At 37.9% G+C, this 18455-nt stretch overlaps 1 protein-coding gene across 14 annotated transcripts in view; it reads right to left on the bottom strand.

Moving 5' to 3' along the window:
- The window catches only part of PEX5L (peroxisomal biogenesis factor 5 like), a 231435-nt gene that overhangs the window by 93296 nt on the left and 119684 nt on the right, over window positions 1-18455 (bottom strand). For 5 of the 14 annotated variants that reach the window (XM_039478912.2, XM_074404586.1, XM_074404583.1 and 2 more), the window contains one exon: window positions 6170-6274. The exons of 5 other annotated variants lie outside the window; for them this stretch is intronic. In XM_039478912.2, the coding sequence (XP_039334846.1) occupies window positions 6170-6274 (105 nt within the window). Of the gene's footprint in view, window positions 1-6169; window positions 6275-8667; window positions 8734-18455 lie in introns of all 14 variants that reach the window. 4 more of the 14 variants (XM_039478910.2, XM_074404585.1, XM_074404582.1 and 1 more) reach the window with 1 other exon arrangement.

Raw genomic sequence — 18455 nt, forward strand, 5'->3', positions numbered from 1 at the left:
GTATAACATTTGCTCTTTCCTTATGCATTAGTAATATAAGGTTTCTTGACTTCCTTTTAGTTTGAAAATACCTTTAGGACCTCACCTTATTTTGTCTCTTGGGTATGAGTACACTGATGTTATACAAATAATAAAAATTTAAAAAAATAACTGAGGTGAAATGATTGCAATTTCAGCCTAATCAGATTATCATAGCTGAGTTTAAATGATCCCCTTCATTAGTTGTTAAAGACTTTATCTCAGTTTATTAACATTTCAAATTTTTATTTCTTATCCTCCTCTTTCCTCTTCTCAATATTTGGATCAATTCAAAGAACCTTCTGTTAATGGCGACAGATTCTTCTTTCTCTTTCAGGGTCCCATTCAGCTGGCACACTGTCTAGGATCCTTCTTCAGTGCCAACCCGTGAGGGCCTCTTTACAGCACCTGCATGTCCCCATGTCTTGCCCAGTGTCATCATCTTAGTTTTCTCTGTTCCCCTCCAACCGCCAACTAGACTGTGACTCCCTTTAGAGATCTCATCCAAGCATTTTTTTTGTATTCCATAGCAGGAGTTTAATAAATGTTGACTGATTTTATGCAGTCTAACTGAATGGCAAATTGTACAAAAGAATGATTGCATGGGTGTCCTCAATTTAATGCTGGGGTTGATCGATTCACAGAGAGGTCAGTGGCCCTCAGAAATGTTTGCCAATTTCTTTGCAGTTTTTAAACCACACACTTGAGCCCATTTTCTCCAAGTCACAGCTTTTAAATGTTTGGAGACCTACTGATACCTAAGGAAACATTTCCAAATACAAAGCTTCTACCCAGAATGTGAAGCCTTCTACCAAGAAGTCAAAGCACCAAGAGAGAATGACCAATGAAAAAAATTAAAATAAAGGCCTACGTCTGCCCCATTCAACGCTTGGAAAAGGACTTGGACCAGTGTGAACGGGAGGCCGGCCACATGGCAGCACAACCCTCTTCCCTCCCTGCTGACTTCAAATCAGACATTCAAATCTTGAGATTCTGAGGTAAAACCCTTAAGTGGTCGACTGACACAGACACAAAAGAAAACTCTTTTGTTCAAAAGTAAGAAGATAGGTGATAACTTACATGTAAGGGCTTCTTGTCCATCAGAATGCAAAAGACTATTGATCCGTTACAACACCTTCCTTGTAATCAAATATTCAATCAGATGATTTCAATTGAACTAGGCCTTAGACTGGCCAGCTGATGTGATTAATATTAGCTACCACACCACCAAATTGCTTCATATGTCACTACAGTGTTTTCTTTGTGTTGAACAAACGCAGCATACGCCACCCAGCTCTTAAAACTTTATCTGGAACTACATTTGCCTAAGCTCAACTTGAACTTCTCAATTTCAATGTTTTAAGATTAAACTATTAAATAATCTAAGCTATAAGAAACTAATAAGATGAAAAGATGTTTTGCTTTTAAATATCATTTGTTACTTAAATTACAATGTATATTTATATTGTTTGTTTTGTGACTTAAATCTTTGTGTTTGTCTTTAAAGAGAGATATTGCTTAGATGTTTCATTCAAAAATACAGAGCTCAAGGTTTGTGATAACATATTACTAAGAATTAACCCTAAAGCAAGATACATTCCAGATGATAAAACAATGTCTGTAAAGGACAATAATCCGTGATTCTATAATTTCACATTTCGGGTTGATTTTCTTGAATCATTTTAGTTTTAAGTAAAATATCCTATTTTTATACTTAAGCATTTTGTACTTCAATAATAATTTTTAAAGTTAAAACAATGAAGCTTAAAAGTTTAAAGTTAAAACAATGAAGTTTAAAACAGCTAACAAATATCTCATATTTGTAATGTTGATTTAGAAAATTTGTAATACTATGGCATGTCTTTTTACCTCATTTAAATAGAAAAATTTTATAATTGTTTTGTTTATATGTGAATGAAACACAAATATCTTTTGAAATTCCTTTATTATTTGTGATATGGTTTGGTTTTTTTTTTTTTTTGAGATGGCGGTCTTGCTATGTTGCCCAGGCTGGTCTCAAACCCCTGGATTCAAGTGATCCTACCATCTTAGCCATCTGAGTCGCTGGGATTACAGGTGCCCCCACTTCACCTGACTCTGTGACATTGTTAATTTAAAGTCATTTGTTAAATAGGCTTTCATTCATAATTTTATAATTGAACTACTTGTTTATGGTTTTATTAGTCCTATTCAAGTTTAGAAATTTATTCAGTGCCTGTCAATACAGTGACCATACTGTGAGTGATTCATTAATATGAAAACTGAGTTACTGGACTCAATCGATGGAAGAGATAAGACAACTAAATCATTATCATGCAACCCTTAAAAATCCAGATGTGTGGAGCTCTGTCATGGTAACTCTGATGCCCACAGAATTCATTTCTTCTGAGCTTACAGGACTAATGGACTGCCCCACCCCCCACTTCCTATTAGTCTTCTGGTAAAGGGTAACCAAGTGATAACTTTCAACTCTTTGACTTGATCTAGATGTCAACCAACTACCTACAAGTACTTTTCTGACAGGACAGCTAGCTAGGCTTTTATAAAATGTGTCTATTCACAGGGAAATGAACAGATCACAGCTTGGGTAGTGCTAACAGTAAAGGGTAGGCAGGAGAATGTAATTAAGGCAATTGTTTTAAGTTAGAAATAGAAGCCCAAACAAAGCTATATTTAGTAGCAGTCCTGAAAACATTCTTCCCATCGAGGACATTACTGTTTTTACCAGACACAAAAATTAGATTAATACTGAGGTATAATCGGTGATGACAGAAAAACAAAGGCTTGGTTTGAAAAGAAAAAACAAAAAGTCCCTTAATAAGAAGAGAGCTGGAATGCAGTTTTAAGATCCTGTGTTCTACAGGCAAAGGTAAACAGGCTATACCTTGCTAAAACTGTAGCCGGGAGACACGGTCAAACACAAAACTTCTGAAGGCTCCTCAAGAGAGAGAGGCATTCACTAAAGTTATTTCATTCTCGTAAAGAGAATACATGTTTCCTATGATATAATCCATCTTCTGGCACATGGCTTTCCCTTCTATTCTCAAACTGAATTTGTTTATATTATTTCCCTTTGGAATAGACTACTCTGTTCAATAGAATTATGATGAGGGCCTCATGTTTTAAAATTTTTTAGTTGCTATTTTTAACAAGTGAAATTAATTTAAATAAGATATTTGATTTAGCCAATATATCAAAAAAATCCAAAATATTACCATTTTAACATATGATCATTATAAAAATCGTTAATGTGTAGTTTACACTATTTTTTTTTTATTACTCTCCAAAACCTGGTGTGTATTTTATAATTGCAGAACATCTCAATTTGGAGCAGCCACATAAGGCTCAGTAGCTCGCGGCTACTGTATCGGACAGCGCAGGCCCAGAGAGACTTTTTTCCTCAAAGACTTGATTCACATATTTTCTTCTTGAAATCTTTCCTCAGCATATTCTGAGAAAATATACAAACTCTTTTTACGTGTTAGTATTGGACAGCATGAAGCTGAGCTTCTATGAAGTCCTTGCATACTGTTTGCTTAATATAGCATTAATCATTATTTTAAGCAAAAAGAGCAGCTCTCAGTGGTCCAGCAATTTGAGTTCAGGTCTTCTAGCCAATACTTCTGCGTTATTCAATGTGTTTGGTGTACTATAAGCTGTTTCACTGGAGGATGTTTGGCTTAATTCCTCTAAAAGTTGAGGAACACACAGTAATAATCACATAATACAAAAATGTTCCAGAATATGGGATTATTCTACACTTACAGTCTGTTGAGTGAAAAGTTATGAAATAAGATAAAAGCTCAGTGTTTCAGTGATTTATTTTCTATTTCACGTATCATAATTGTCCCAATGACATTACTGATGGAGCAGCAATGATCCTCAGACATATCTGGAATCTATCTTGTGAGCAGCTGGCACTGGCACACCAGTGACGAGGATGAGGCAGTTACTCAGTGTATGCAGCACTACGTCATAAGGTGCTTTACGGGAGACACTGGGACAAACAGGTGTGAAGACACTAGTACATTCACACAAGATAACAAGCAAGAAAGCCGTGTGGCACACGGAGCAGATGCTGTGGTTGCCATGGGAAGTACTCACTTTTTCTGATCATTCTGCTTCTTTTTGGTTTTGCATGCCACTGATGCATAGCAGGGAAGAAGCCACGTGTGTACAGTGGAAAAAGTATATCCACTAATAAAACTGCATTTGACTGAGAAATCATTGTATCAGAGCCGTCACTGAATTAATTCTCTAATACTATCAACACAACAGGTGCATTAAATTTGATCAATCAGAACTCTGTTTTCTGTTTCATAAGCTGGCCAGTATGCAACAAGAATATGATTCATCCAGTAAAGCACTGTATCATCTCCATGCAGTAAACGGTAACTCATACCTCAGGAACAGTTAATGCGACACTAGACAGGGCTAAGAACTTGGTACAAACAAATGTTCTGAATATGAGAAAATGGAAATAATCACAATTTCTTTTCCAAATAAAAAATATTATTTTGCATTAAATTGTAAATGCAAGCTTAGGTTATAATGGTAATTTTGGACATGTGAAAAGGTTACTGGAATGTACATAGCAATGCTTGATTTTGTGAAAAAGGAATCTTGGGTACTGGGGCCTGGCCTAGATTGTGACGTTTTGAGATGACACGTCACAGTACAACTGTGTCAACTGCAGATTTGGTCAGGTCTTACCTACCGTTGTATGGCTCTGCCCTTCAGCAAGAACGTCCAGGAGTTCTCACCTCCCATAGCATTCACCTGAGAAAGTGTGGACTTAACATTTTGGATACGGGAATCTATAAAGGTCTAACTTTGATAGACAGGGGATCAGCATAAAACTGTATCTGTTTTCCCACAGATATTAAGTGAAATTGAGGAATTTCGTAAATATCAAGCAAATTTCTTTCCAACGATTACTATGTGTTACAGGGAAGAACCATCCGTCTTTTGGGATAAAACAACTGAAAACATGAAATTTATCCCAGAGTCCTGGGAATCTTTAATAACTTTAAAAATTATTTAATTTTGATGTTATATGTTATAATTTTTATAACGTACAACATAGTATTTAGAATAAAATAAAACCACATATGTTGGCAGCAGCTGGGGATGAGATCTGCTGATACTCTAAAAATAAGTTGCCATAATTTAGATTTGATATAAATGCCTTTCATGAGGACTGTCAATGGACATTTTTTGAATTCCAGGCATGTTCATATAATCGGAACTGAATCATATAATTGGAACTGAATGGAAAAAATGAAATGTTTAAAATAACAATCTAATCTAAATTATAAGATAAATGCAAGTAAAAATATTTTTCATTTGCAATTTTAAAACTGGTATTCCACAGAGTGGTGATGAGAACATTATACATATTTATGTAGATTTTACAGGGTGTTTCAAAAGTCCCCGAGGACATATAGGATTTACAGTCTCAACATCTTTGCATATAAATGCAGACTTTTTTTTCTATACTTTTTATAATAAATGCTGAAAATGGCTCTCATGTGCTTATAATAGAGATGACAATTTTGTTCTCAAGGTCACTGAGTATAAGAGGGGTCACAAATGCCATTTTCTGCATGGAGACTCAGGGACTTCTGGCCCATTCCTGTAAATTAGTCATCCACATCAATATGTATAGACATATATGTAGTATGCATAGCCACAACATAAATATATTTAACATTTAAGAAAATTTAGATATTCTACTGGTAAACTGACATATGTATGCAATATAACTTGTATTTAGTCACAGGAATTTTTTTTTGTTGTTGTTGTTCAAATGTACTGTTAGCTTGTTATTTCTTTCCCAAAGTTGTTAACAAGACTCCTTTATAAAGAAGCAACATGTTTTACTTGCACATACATTTTCTTTCTCTTTTGTCTTAACTAAAGTTGAGTCATAAAATTAATATTCACAAATAAATAACTAGATGGTGAATTTTTTCTTTTTTTTTTTTTTAAGCAATTTTGGTTTTCATCTGTATTTGTATAATTGTTTCATTGAAACTGTCTTTAAAAAAATTGGTTCAAGAGTTAAAGTTTTTTTTTCTAGTTAAAAATCACAATGTCTGCTATATTAACATATGTCAGCTTCCTACAGGAATCCTATGGGTCTGCCCACCTGTGATGTCATAGTAAGGAGGGGCTTTTCTTCTGCAGACTCCTCCCTCGGTATCTCCTTCATCACCATGGCAACAGCCTTATCGGCCGCCCTAGAGCCTTTTCCCTACAACAGTGAAATCAACAATGACTTGTGTCAGGAGAGATCTTTAATATTTATCACAAGATATTCTAATGTTTAAAGAGCAATCCAACATAAAGGAAGAGGCAGGCTGCTGCAAGTGAATCTTGAGGCTTTTGGCTGAGGAGAAAACACACAAAATCTGAAAAAAGATGACTGAACTTTTAGTTAGCTGCCTTTTCACCTTTACAGCTGACATATTACATTTAATTTTAACATAGTATTTTATATGTATAATATGTTTTAAGGAAATTAACATGACAACGTTTTTATAATACCAATTTAAAAACACTATGGGTTGCCTGTTATGTTCATTTATAAATTATTACTATGTAATCCCTATGTATTTTGACTGACAGGAGTTTGGGACAGAGACTAGAAGCAGGAACCAACTCCCACAGAGGGCTTTTGCGGGGTGATCTCTGGATCTTTGCCATTTTTGAGTGGATTGGAATAAAAAGAGTAAAAATGTTGTAAAATCTCTAAAAATACTTCAGTGGCTTGACATAGCAAGAATTCACCCGGCCTGTTTTCTGGAGATGGTATAAACTTGATGAAAAAAATTTGCAACTTTCAATGTTTGTGAGACCAAATAATTTTAATAGAATTTTAGAAATGTGTTTTTAACTGAAGAACCCCATAAATGCAGATGCCAATAAAGGATAATTAATACTGAGGCACTAATCTATCTCTCTCTATGTATCTATAGATACATATGTATATGTATATATAGAGATAATGCATACACATACATACCCCTATGTTATTTGTCTCAAAGAAGTAGAATTATAAACTGTAAAGGGATAGGCTGGTTTTCTGTTATTTGAGTTTAGCAGATTATTACATTTTTTGAGACTAGATATGATATAATGAGAAACACCCCCAAAAATATTACCTTTCCAAACCAACTAGAAAAATGTTATACTATGTAAAAATTAAATAATCCTTAAATGCTTCAAAAACAAAAAACTTCAATTTTCTCAGGTCTCTTGGTAGAGCCGCCCTGAAGAAAATAATTTTATACTAAGAACACGTATGAATAATTGTGTTGTAAATCTACTTAAAATACAAAGGTAGCAGACAGACCTGTCACAGGCAAAGAAACAAAAACGGACTTACGGGGTCTAATGCTGGAAAAGGGAATTAAGAGCCGGGGTCCATATTAACCCAGAGCTTAATAAAGCTTGATTGTTCCCATGCAACAAAAAAGGATACAGTTGCATCATTATCTTGTGTTTTCTAAGGGATTTAAGTGTATAGAAGGTAGGTTTACTCTAGGGATCAAAACATTGCCCATTTTCTCAGGCACTGACTTTCTAAAATGTAGCCAGAGGCAGCTTTTCTTTATTGAAACAAAGAAAAACTTTTTGTATAGTTAATAGATTTTTAAATGTGTTTTAAGTGAATTTGTTGACAATGGTGAAAGTTTGTTTCTTTGTTTTGCTTTGACTTTGTAACTAGCACTATTGAATTATAATGTGTTATTTCCAACATGGGCTATCAAATACTAGAGATTTCATTCAGCAGATATAGCAGTAGTAATTTTCATATATGTATGTGTTCTGTAAAGTTTATGTGGCCACAACTCATAGAATAACTGACTTCTGGAAGAATAAAGGAAAACTTGATTCACTGCGTAACAAACTGAGGTGCATAATGATTCCAGGTTTCTTCTTTAATGAAGCAATGTGAACTTCCTAAAATGGAGATACAAACAATTCTGAATTCTGGGGAAATATTTATGATGGTACTATTAACTTGTTTAACATTTTATCAAAATATAAAAATTATCAGGATGAAACATTGCACACTATAAGCTTAGTACATCTTTATAAGCTACACTCATTTACAGACTAAATATGATTTATACCAAATATTTTTGCAGCTTACGTTTTTCAAAAGAATAAAGTCATTTGTGAAGAATTCTTTCCATGCTTCAGTAAGTTCTAATAATATAGCAATAAACAAAGTGGCATGCTTATATTTCAATTCCTATTATGTTTAAAATAACAAATCTCATGTTACAAGGTATAATTTTATTTAAGAAAATAATAATTTAGATTCTTTTCTTGGGCTAAGAAAAAATGTCAATTGATAAGCATCTCAAAAAAATTTCAGGTCAATTTTTCTATACATGATTTGAAATGCTACCAATCCATAAACTACATAGAGTTTTTTTTTTTTTTTTTTTTTTTTTTTACATGTGCAACTATAAGAGCTAGAATTAGCAAGGGACATGCCATTTCACTAAAACGAAAACAGAAACAAAACAAAAATCAGTCCTTTCATGCTGAACTCTAGAACAAAGCAGTGGTCAGCTGGAAAGGATGTACAATAAATACATGCGGTGCTTCGTATTTCTTGCAGAAAAAACCCACCAAAGCCAGGGTCAGGTCACTTTTTTGAAGACAGTGCCACTTTTTCTTCAAGGTTACACCTACTACCTGAAAAGAGTCACGACACACCCATGTTAGTGCCTGCCAGCAACGTTTTTCTTCACAGCCTTTTGGCTCTTCTTGAGATAACACCCCATAAGCCTCAGCGTCTTACAAGTGTGGTACAGTCTGAGGACAGAACGGGAAGATGTGCCACAATGACATCTCCATGGTACCAGATACAGTGGCTAAAACCACCGCTACATCAAGCGAATACTCCCATGTGTCAATGCACGATTTCCCCAAACCAAATGCCTCCTCCACCTGGTATCGTCAAATTGAGCTGTGTTATTTCTGGCTTGTCTACTTATCTCGCGGGATAATGCTTCCAGAAATCAGAAGCTGACTGATAACTGGCTTGGCAATTCATGAAACTTTACAGATTTGCTCTGCAGGGCTGATGGCAATTACACCTGTGCAAATTTCTTTCTTTTTTGAAGGCAGTAGCTTAAAACATTGTGAGATACCTATGTAACTGTTCAGACTTCAAGCTCAGTTTTCAACATAGAACCACACCAAAGGGTCACTTTTCATCTATTATGTGAGACAACATGAAGACAGCAAAAATAAAATATACACTGAATATGCAAGCACGTGAGCGGTTTATAAACATTCGATAACATTAAGTCTGTATGCTTCTACGCCACTCAGCAACAATGGAAAAGAACAGGGATATTTCAGAAGTTGATTATCACATTGTGGCATCCTCCAGCAATGATTTCAGCCTATTTCATTTCAAGTAATATTTCAAAATCACTTTTCCCCACTTCCTTGTTCAATTTCTTGAAATATTTTTGACTGGAAAAACAGTGTCAGCATTAAGGAGAAACTTATTTTTCTCGAGGCTTTCCTGTGGAAAATTATGTGATATTTCCATTTCTTCTGTCATTTGTTTCTTCACTTAGGAAAGAGAATGAATGACAGTTTTCCTAACAAGGAATAATTCTAGAGAATAATCTCTTTATTATGTTCAATGATAAGAGCAGGCACAAATGAATGAAACGCAGGGCATCTAGCAGTGCCGTTCACGTTCATTGAGAAATCCATCATGGCCCACTTCTTTCCTTTTTAAAATGGAGAACATTTTAAACATAATGAAACAGCATACACAATACGGGACATCACAGGACCCTCTCCGGCTGGACACCAGGCCGTGGAGCCACCAGCTGTCTTCAGATAAGAAGGTGTCGGGCCCGTGTCACAGGGAAGGGACTAAACTATTTCAAGAAGCCACCACATGCGGGACACTCTGCCAAATGTTTGACATAATTCCATTCGTCTGATCTCATGGTAACTCTGTGGGGTAGATATTATCTTCCGTATGGTGGAGGGCACTGAAGCCCAGAGACAGGTGTGATGTGGCCACAGCTTCAAAGCCATTCTGTGGCCGAGCCAGGACGGGGGCCAGCCCGGCTTCCCAGGCTGTCCTGCTCTGTCTCTACCACACTGGTGTCTGTGCACGTGGCCTGGGGGAGCTGCAGGCCTCAACCGCCTGGGCTCATGTCGGTGGTTCATGATCTCGCTGAAATTTGGGGCAGCAGTCACCTCCCACTACCATCACACACTCTGGCTCTAAGCACACATTCTCTGAGAGTCCTTCTTTCTCTGGTCTGGAATGGTCAGCAGCTGCACTCACAAGCGCGTTTCTAACAAAATGCTTTCGCTACTTTCATCTTCACAGAAAAGTAACCTAAGTATTTCATATACGTACAAACTTCTTTGTTATTCTGCAGATCTTAGTAGGTTCATAAGCTTTAGCACCTGTCGAATTCTTATTGAATGCTAACTAAATGCCATTAGCGGCCACCTTTACTAAGACTTGCCTGAGATCCGCTGTGGTGCATAAAATACTTAAAGTATGCAGTTCCACTTCCACAGGCCAGTGGTAAGCAATTTTCCAGTTGCAGATTCTATTACTGCTATCATGGAATTTGTAATTTAAAAATTATTTTCATTATTTTTAAACTATCAACAATTATCCAGAGTTTCTCTGTCAGAGATACTAAACAGAAGAAATTGAGATACGTTAGATTAGGGAAAAAGTAAAAGACTGTAATACCAGACATCTCTGCCAACCCCAAATCATCTCTAACATATGAATTTTTAAAATAGCCTTCCTTTTATTCTGATTATAAAAATTAATATACTATTGCCAAAAATGGATAAAAAACAGAGCTAAGAAAATAAAAGTAACAATCTTAGTATTTTCATGAATTTTAAAAAAATTTATTTTATTTTATAATACCAGCAATTAATTTTTTAGGTTGAATGTTTTAAGGATAGACATACTACTATAAAGTCTACAAGTATGAATATATTGAATGTATTTCTTTATATATACATACATGTAAACAAACTCCTGGTATCTATATATTTTTGTTTGTTTTTGAGACAGTGTCTTGCTCTGTCACCCAGGCTGGAGTGCAGTGGTGTGATCTTGGTTCACTACAGCCTCAACCTCCTGGGCTCAAGTGATCCTCCCACCTCAGCCTCCTAAGCAGCTGAGACTACAGGTGTGTGCCACCACACTCTGCTAATTAAAACTTTTTTTTTTTTTTTTTTTTTTTAAGAAATGGAGACTCACTATGTTTCCTAGGTTGGTCTCAAACTCCTGGGTTCAAGCAATCTTCCTTCCCACCTTAGCCTCCCAAAGTTTCGGGATTACAGGTGTGAGTCACTGTACCTGGCACAGTTGTTAGTTTAGCGTATGCTAAAAAATTCTGGACCCTGGATGATTAGCACCTGCAAAACACTGCCCAGCAAAAGTGTAATTTTTGATGGCTGTTCTTGTCTTTCATGCACAGAAGCAGGATAACCTGCCTGCTTTCCCTTGGTGAGCTAAATGTCAGAGTAACGGTCAACTGTCATACTCTCTTCAAACTCCCAACACAGGAAAAGGTCAGGGCCATATTTTACAGTGTCCTTTCCCAGTAAAGTGTGCTCCCGTAGAATTCCTCCAGCACAGATCAGGGTTCAGGCCATCTTGGTTCTATCTTAACTATTTCCTTCCCAACAGAATGTTTTGTAAGTTTTAAAAGTGGTACCAATAGCTAAATCTTGACATACTGGTCAATCCTTGTTTCTAAACATTCTGAACGATGCATAGATCTAGGTATAAATCATTGGGAAGCATGGACAGAATGTGCTTTTCTTAAATAGAGATTCACCTGCGGAATTTACAGTCCACGATGAATTCACCATTGGTTCAGTGATCTGTTTGCAGCTGGAAAACGTGATTTACAATTCCTTCCTAAGGGTAGTCAAGTCGCAGCAAAGAAACTGGTGTCTATCTAAAGTAATGACACAGGACATTGAAAAGAAAGACTTCTGACCGACCCTGTATTTCCCTCTTACTGTCTCTTTTTCCCACCAGCATTGTTTTCTCCATGAGACAGGTGCACATTTCTTCAGCCCTCATCTTTTGCAGGAAGTCTTCCGGGATGAATGAGGAGTTACACTAATTACATTCTGTTATATAGCTCCTGTGCCTTCTGTCTATGTTATGTGCTAATTGGCACTACCTGTGTTACCGAGAATGTGATCAGGTGGGGGAAGGGGCAGGTGGGAGAACAACCTGGATACCGATCTCCACGGTCTTTGACTCTAAGCCTCCACTTAGGAACATTGCTGGGACCCCACGCCCACCAGACACATACTCCATTTCCTTGGTCTGAATGACTGGAGCAGCGTGAGATTATGACTTTCACAGGCCCTCGGCACTTTTGGCTTCATGCGATATTTCCTTAAAAAAATCATATTCTAGTGCTACATTGGTATAAAGACAAAAATAATCCAGACTGTATCTATTATTGCACATTAATTGTTAGAAAATAATCCATTTTGGGGGGGGGTTCTGATTTTAAGAGAGAGTGACGTTAAATCATTTTCATGGGTCCTTAAGAGCCCTGTGGGCCCTATGCACTGTGTCCACTCTGCCAAGTGGGTAAACTGGCCCTTCCCCTTCTGAGGGGGCGTCTCCTCAACAGTAGGTGTGCCATCCCGACGGCTGCCGTGCTGTCCCTGGTGTGACCGTCCTGGTGGTCTCGGGTGATCGATGCCACTTCCACATTCTGCATGGCCATGATGGCTGTTCCTGCCCTAACAGCCCCCTGGCTACTGCTGCTGGCCTCACTGTTTTTGTTAAGGGAGTCTTTCCTAACAGTACTCACAAGCCTTTGAAAAAAGATGTTTTCAAGTGACGAACAATGATTGCATGTGCTCAGACAAGCAGCTTTCATCTTGTCGTTCTTAAAACACGCTCTCTAAAAGCCTGGAGCATCTAGACCCTAGGCAGAAAGCACTGGCAAGTAATATCCATGGCTACTCTTAAGATGAAACCTCCCACCAGAAAACAGGCCTCAGCCTGCCTCAGAGTGGACTCCTGACCATCCAGGAGCACTTCTGAGGAAACTAAGTCAATCTATGTCCTTTTTTGTTGTTGTTAAAAAATTTAGTCTATTAGTCTTTAATAACCAGAGTCACTGATTGGCTCCAAAGTACTTCTTGCCATTTTTTTTTTTCCTGATTATGCAATTGGTCACTTGAGGAACAGACCTGCCCAATACCCAAAATTTCTGAGTTGTGCCTGCAGGCTAAGCTCCTCCTTGGGACCTTGTTATTACCTTATATCTTGTAAATAATCCCTTGGCTGTGTCTCACTAATAAAACTGCCTGGGAGAGCAAAGGTTGTGGGAATATCTTTTGAACCATTTCTGTCTTGTTGGGTATCAGTCCCTGTGGGCACAGAAACACTCAAGTGCACTCAACAAATATATGTCCTGGATATCAAATTATTTCATCCTGCAATCACATACGGTATGTGGCCAACTTTTACAGAAGGCGATTTTGAATTAGATGAAAAGTTTTAATTAGACTTTTTAGGAAATAAAATAGTTTCAAGCACCTAAATAAAAATTCATTACAAGTAATACGATGTTGCCAGGTAAAGATGCTTACAACTTGCCCTGAAGGACAGAGGAGGCTTTATTTTTAATTAGTAAGATCCATTTGTCCACAAACAATTTTCCATTTGTTTGTTCTTTTGAGAAGATTAAACATCCCTGATCTCACTCTTACCATGTCCCAGGGTTTGTTTATCCTGTCTGTTTTGCAAGCAACTAACCACAGCAGTCAAGGTAATTGTACTTGACCTTCATTCACTTATAGCTGGCTTTGAATTAGTAAAGTTTTGCTATCAGGTTTCCTCTGATGAATGTGTCTCTAAGTTACCAGAGATTATTTTATCCTAAGGATGAGCTCCTCTATTACATACCTGCAAGCAACTTTTCCTATCTAGGGTGGTCTGCCTTCAAACCATTTTTTTTCTTTTGCCTTTGGCCTTATATTGAGGCTGGAATAAATAATACATATTTCATAATTAATGAGTAAATGTAGAATGATGTTTTATTTTTTATATGATAAATTCCAAGTTTGTTATATTTTGAGAGGCCTTTGTGGATTGTCTGAAATATGTCACAAAAAATGTAATACCAACTAAAGGGTTACTGGGATTATTTTTCGATTCCTTGTCAAATATCTCAGATGATTTGCAAACAGCCACTTTCTTGGTGTTATTTTTAAGAAAAGGAAAATGACTAAAATACAAAGATATAAAAATTACTTTTTCTAAAAATTCTGCCCTGCGCCCCCAAATATAAGAACTCTAGACTGTTTGTATCTTACTTGCACAAATGGATGGACACCTTAACATTCAAGAGAAAGTAAAGCATGAAAATCATTCATCATCAACATAGGTAGTTGCTTAGACTATGCTGAAGCAATGGTGTTTTGGGCATAGAGGGAGGTGAGATACAGCCTCTTTTGGAAAGAAAGCAGGGAAGGTCTTGAGGCCTGGTTTCTCAGTATATTTTATGATTGGAAAGTATTCCAAAGTAAATAAAATAAGAATCCCTGCAGGCAAATACGGGGTCAAGACAATGAAAATGTTCCCTTGGATTCATACCTCTGGAATTCTTTTACTTATCAGGGATTAGATGTACGTCTCCAACTTCCTGCCTCTATTAAATATACATACCAAATTAAGGAAAAATAGAAAACAAGGCACCAGGAAGAATTTTATCCTCTTACCAAATTGGAGGCCAGTAAATGTTGAAGGTCATTATTTTGGAGAAAGGAGATTAAATTCTCCTTTTTCCCTTTGTTTTCTTTTTTGAGATGGAGTTGCACTCTGCTGCCCAGGCTGAAGTGCAGTGGCAGAATCACAGCTCACTGTTAACTTGAACTCTTGGACTCAAGTGATGCTCCTGCCTCAGCCTCCTGAGTAGCTAGGACTACAGGTGTGCACCATTGTGTCCGGCTAATTTGTAAGTTGTTTTTTTTTTTTTTTTTGTAGAATTGGAGTCTTGCTATGTTGTCCGGGCTGGTCTCAAACTCCTGGCCTCAAGCGATCCTCCTGTCTTGTCCTCTCAGTGTGCTGAGACTACAGGCATGAGCCATCAAGTCTGGTCTTTCCTCCTTTTTTTAAAGTTAAAAATCCTGTACATTGAATATACTGTTTTTAAATTATTGAATCTAAGACAGTAAATTTGCCCAGATGCCATAGGGTAGAATACTTTATCATTTTTATTCCAGAGGAAGGTGGTTAACTAGTGAATTGGAACTCACTCCTTTACGAATGTTTAAGGCATATTCTACTGCGAATTGCTGAGCCAGAATTGTAGCCTTGAAGCCTGACTATTCAGTAGCCTCCTCTGTGGCTTTCCTCATTTTCTGGCAGGTGCAAGTGTTTTTATCAGCTTGTTCTCCAGTCACCAAATGCCCTGGTTTTGTTGATATAACATAAGAAAACTGCAAAAACTAGGCCAAGTTTACAGGCTACTAGCCAAGGCCTACAGCTAAGGTACTCCATCTGCCTGACTCCCTGAAATGGCTCCAAGAGAGAAGCGGAGACTTTGGGAATTCCTGTTCTAATGTTGTGGAACCAACTCTGGCACCTCTGCTTATCCACATTTCTCTAGGGGTCACTGGCAGTGTGTGGGTTGGCTCTTCATAATGCTGTTGGGTTCCTTAAAAGCAGACGAATAATAGCCTCTCACCTTATGGAGAAGAGTTAGGAAAAATATAGAAAGACCCTGAAGCTGCAAGCCCCGGTGGGCATGGAGCTGGGTGTGGTCAAGGTGATTACCAGCTAACGGAGCCAGTGGGGCCTATGTGGTCAGAGGAGGAGAAAGTAGGAAGGCCACGTGGCATGTTGGCACCAACACCCAGACTGGAGTCAGAAGAGAGGAGTTTCAATCCCAGCTCCGGCTTTTATAAACTCTTCTCTCTAAGCTTCTGTTTTACCTTTTGAAAACAGGATAGCATTACTGTCTACTTCATAGATTTTTCAGAATTACAGGAAGAGTATACACAGAAGCACTTTCCACAAAGCGTGGCATGGAGTGGGTGCCGAAACATTAACTGACTATGAACTCTGACTGCCGAGCTCGTGAGCCCTGCTGGCTTAATCGTGTCTATGAGATAGGTGGTAAAGATGCCATCTTCTGCTTGTGTTTATCCATGGAATATGTGGCAATGGTTCTCCTGGTCTTACTGCTGCAGTGTATTCTATCATCTCAATGTGCCACAGTTTACCCATTTAACTGTTGATGGATATTTGGGTTCTTTGGGCGATTACAAGAGAACAGCGTAATGAACTTGAATTTAGAAGCCACAGGGGACATAACAGGACCAAATAAAGGAAACTGAAAAATAGAGGTGAAAAGAATAGAGAGACTTAAATATCAGCAACAGAAGCAGCAGACAGTGAATGTATGGAGAAAATGTCTTATCCTTGAGCAAATTAAGAGGAAGTCTGAGTCTCTGTAGCCAGTAAGCAAAGACAAATGTTGAGATGACTTAAATTAAAAGAGAGTAACAGCGTATGGAGACCGAGGATCAGAAGCAAGACCAGATGCTGAATCTAGCCACCAGCAGGTAACAACAAACCAGTGTCTAATGATTTGGGATTAGTAACTGTTATGAGCTGAGCTGTGTACTCTCAAAATCATGTTTTCTTCTCATAGATACTAAGCACCAGTGCCTAAGACTGGCTGTGTCTGGAAACAGGGTTGTTAAAGAGGTAATTAAGTTGAAAGGAAGTCATCGGAGTGGGTCCTACTCCCTCATGACCGGTATTCTCACAAGCAAAGGAAATCAAGACACAGACATTCACAGAGGGAAGACCATGTGAAGACACCCATTGACAGCCAAGGAAAGGCCTCAGAAAACCACCCCTGCTGACACCCTGATCTCAAGCCTCCAGCCTCCAGAAATGCGAGCACGTAAAATAAAATTCTTTTGCTGGCCAGGCGTGGTGGCTCAAGCCTGTAATCCCAGCACTTTGGGAGGCCGAAGCGGGTGGATCACGAGGTCAAGAGATCGAGACCATCCTGATCAACATGGTGAAACCCCGTCTCTACTAAAAATACAAAAAATTAGCTGGGCATGGTGGCACGTGCCTGTAATCCCAGCTACTCAGGAGGCTGAGGCAGGAGAATTGCCTGAACCCAGGAGGCGGAGGTTGTGGTGAGCCGAGATTGCGCCATTGCACTCCAGCCTGGGTAACAAGAGCGAAACTCCGTTTAAAAAAAAAAAAAAAAATTCTTTTGCTTAAGCCAGCAATCTGTAGCACTTCCTTATGGAAGCCCTAGTAAGCTAATACAGCAACAGAACCACCACCCATGAGTGACGGCAAAGTGATCTTACTCTTACCTCTCTGTTTAGAAAAATCCAAAAAGAATTCACTAACAACGTTACTTTAAGCCTTTCAGCTAATTCCTTCTGTGGTTTCTAGTCTGTTCCAAAGGACTTCATAGGTATCGAAAATGAGGAATGTGGAACCCATGGCCACCTACAACATGCCATGACCTAACTGTCAGGGAGAGTTGCCCAAAATAAATTTAAATGAAGATCGTGCTGTGAGTGGCAGTCAGTGCCGGGGGAGCTGAGCTTTCTCTCACTAAACAGAGGTTTTAAACATGACCTCAAATTATAGTTTGGAACTGCTTGAAAACAATTTTCTTGTGAAAAAGCAAATTTCTTTTCATTTCTAAATGTAAATGCTCCAAGGAAGTTGTTTCCAACTAAAAGTTTATTAAATTATATACACTTAGAAGCTTCATTAGTTAATATAGACATTAGCCAAAAGATAGAGTTCATATGTATGTAAACGATTGTATTTGAAGAAAGCAATTGCTAATATCTCTGTAGTGTATTTTGGGGTAGGGTTTACACCTGGTCTCTCCTGTCAGACACGGCCTGGCCTGTTTCAACTTACATATGAAGACATTAGCTTAGATGATATCCACGGGGGACTTTAGGTGAGTTAGAACCCTTAGAGTGCCAGGATGTTTTAATAAAGCCAGTTTCTCTTTTTCTAATCACCATAAACGTATAATTCACATTTCTATTGGTATGCAGATGATGGACAAATTCATTTTACTTTTCTATCAAACCTTCTGGTTATAATCACAGTACTGATTAGTTTCAAATGTAGAACACCTGTTATAAATGTCAACAGATGTATGAAATTTGCTCTTGGAGCTACCATTTAAGTACTTATTAAAAAGAAAAAGAGCCTCTCAGTTCTCTTCCCCACCAAGCTTATTGACGTTTGTGAAGATGAGAGGCTAGGCTAGGAGCAGAATCAGGGAGCCCACTCCAGACAGAAGAATTCCAGTGGTTTCAAAGCCCATGCCTGGCTGTGCTTAGAATCAAGTCCCACAATCTAT

This window comes from Saimiri boliviensis, chromosome 8 (genome assembly GCF_048565385.1).
Source record: "Saimiri boliviensis isolate mSaiBol1 chromosome 8, mSaiBol1.pri, whole genome shotgun sequence".
Classification (NCBI taxonomy): domain Eukaryota; kingdom Metazoa; phylum Chordata; class Mammalia; order Primates; family Cebidae; genus Saimiri; species Saimiri boliviensis.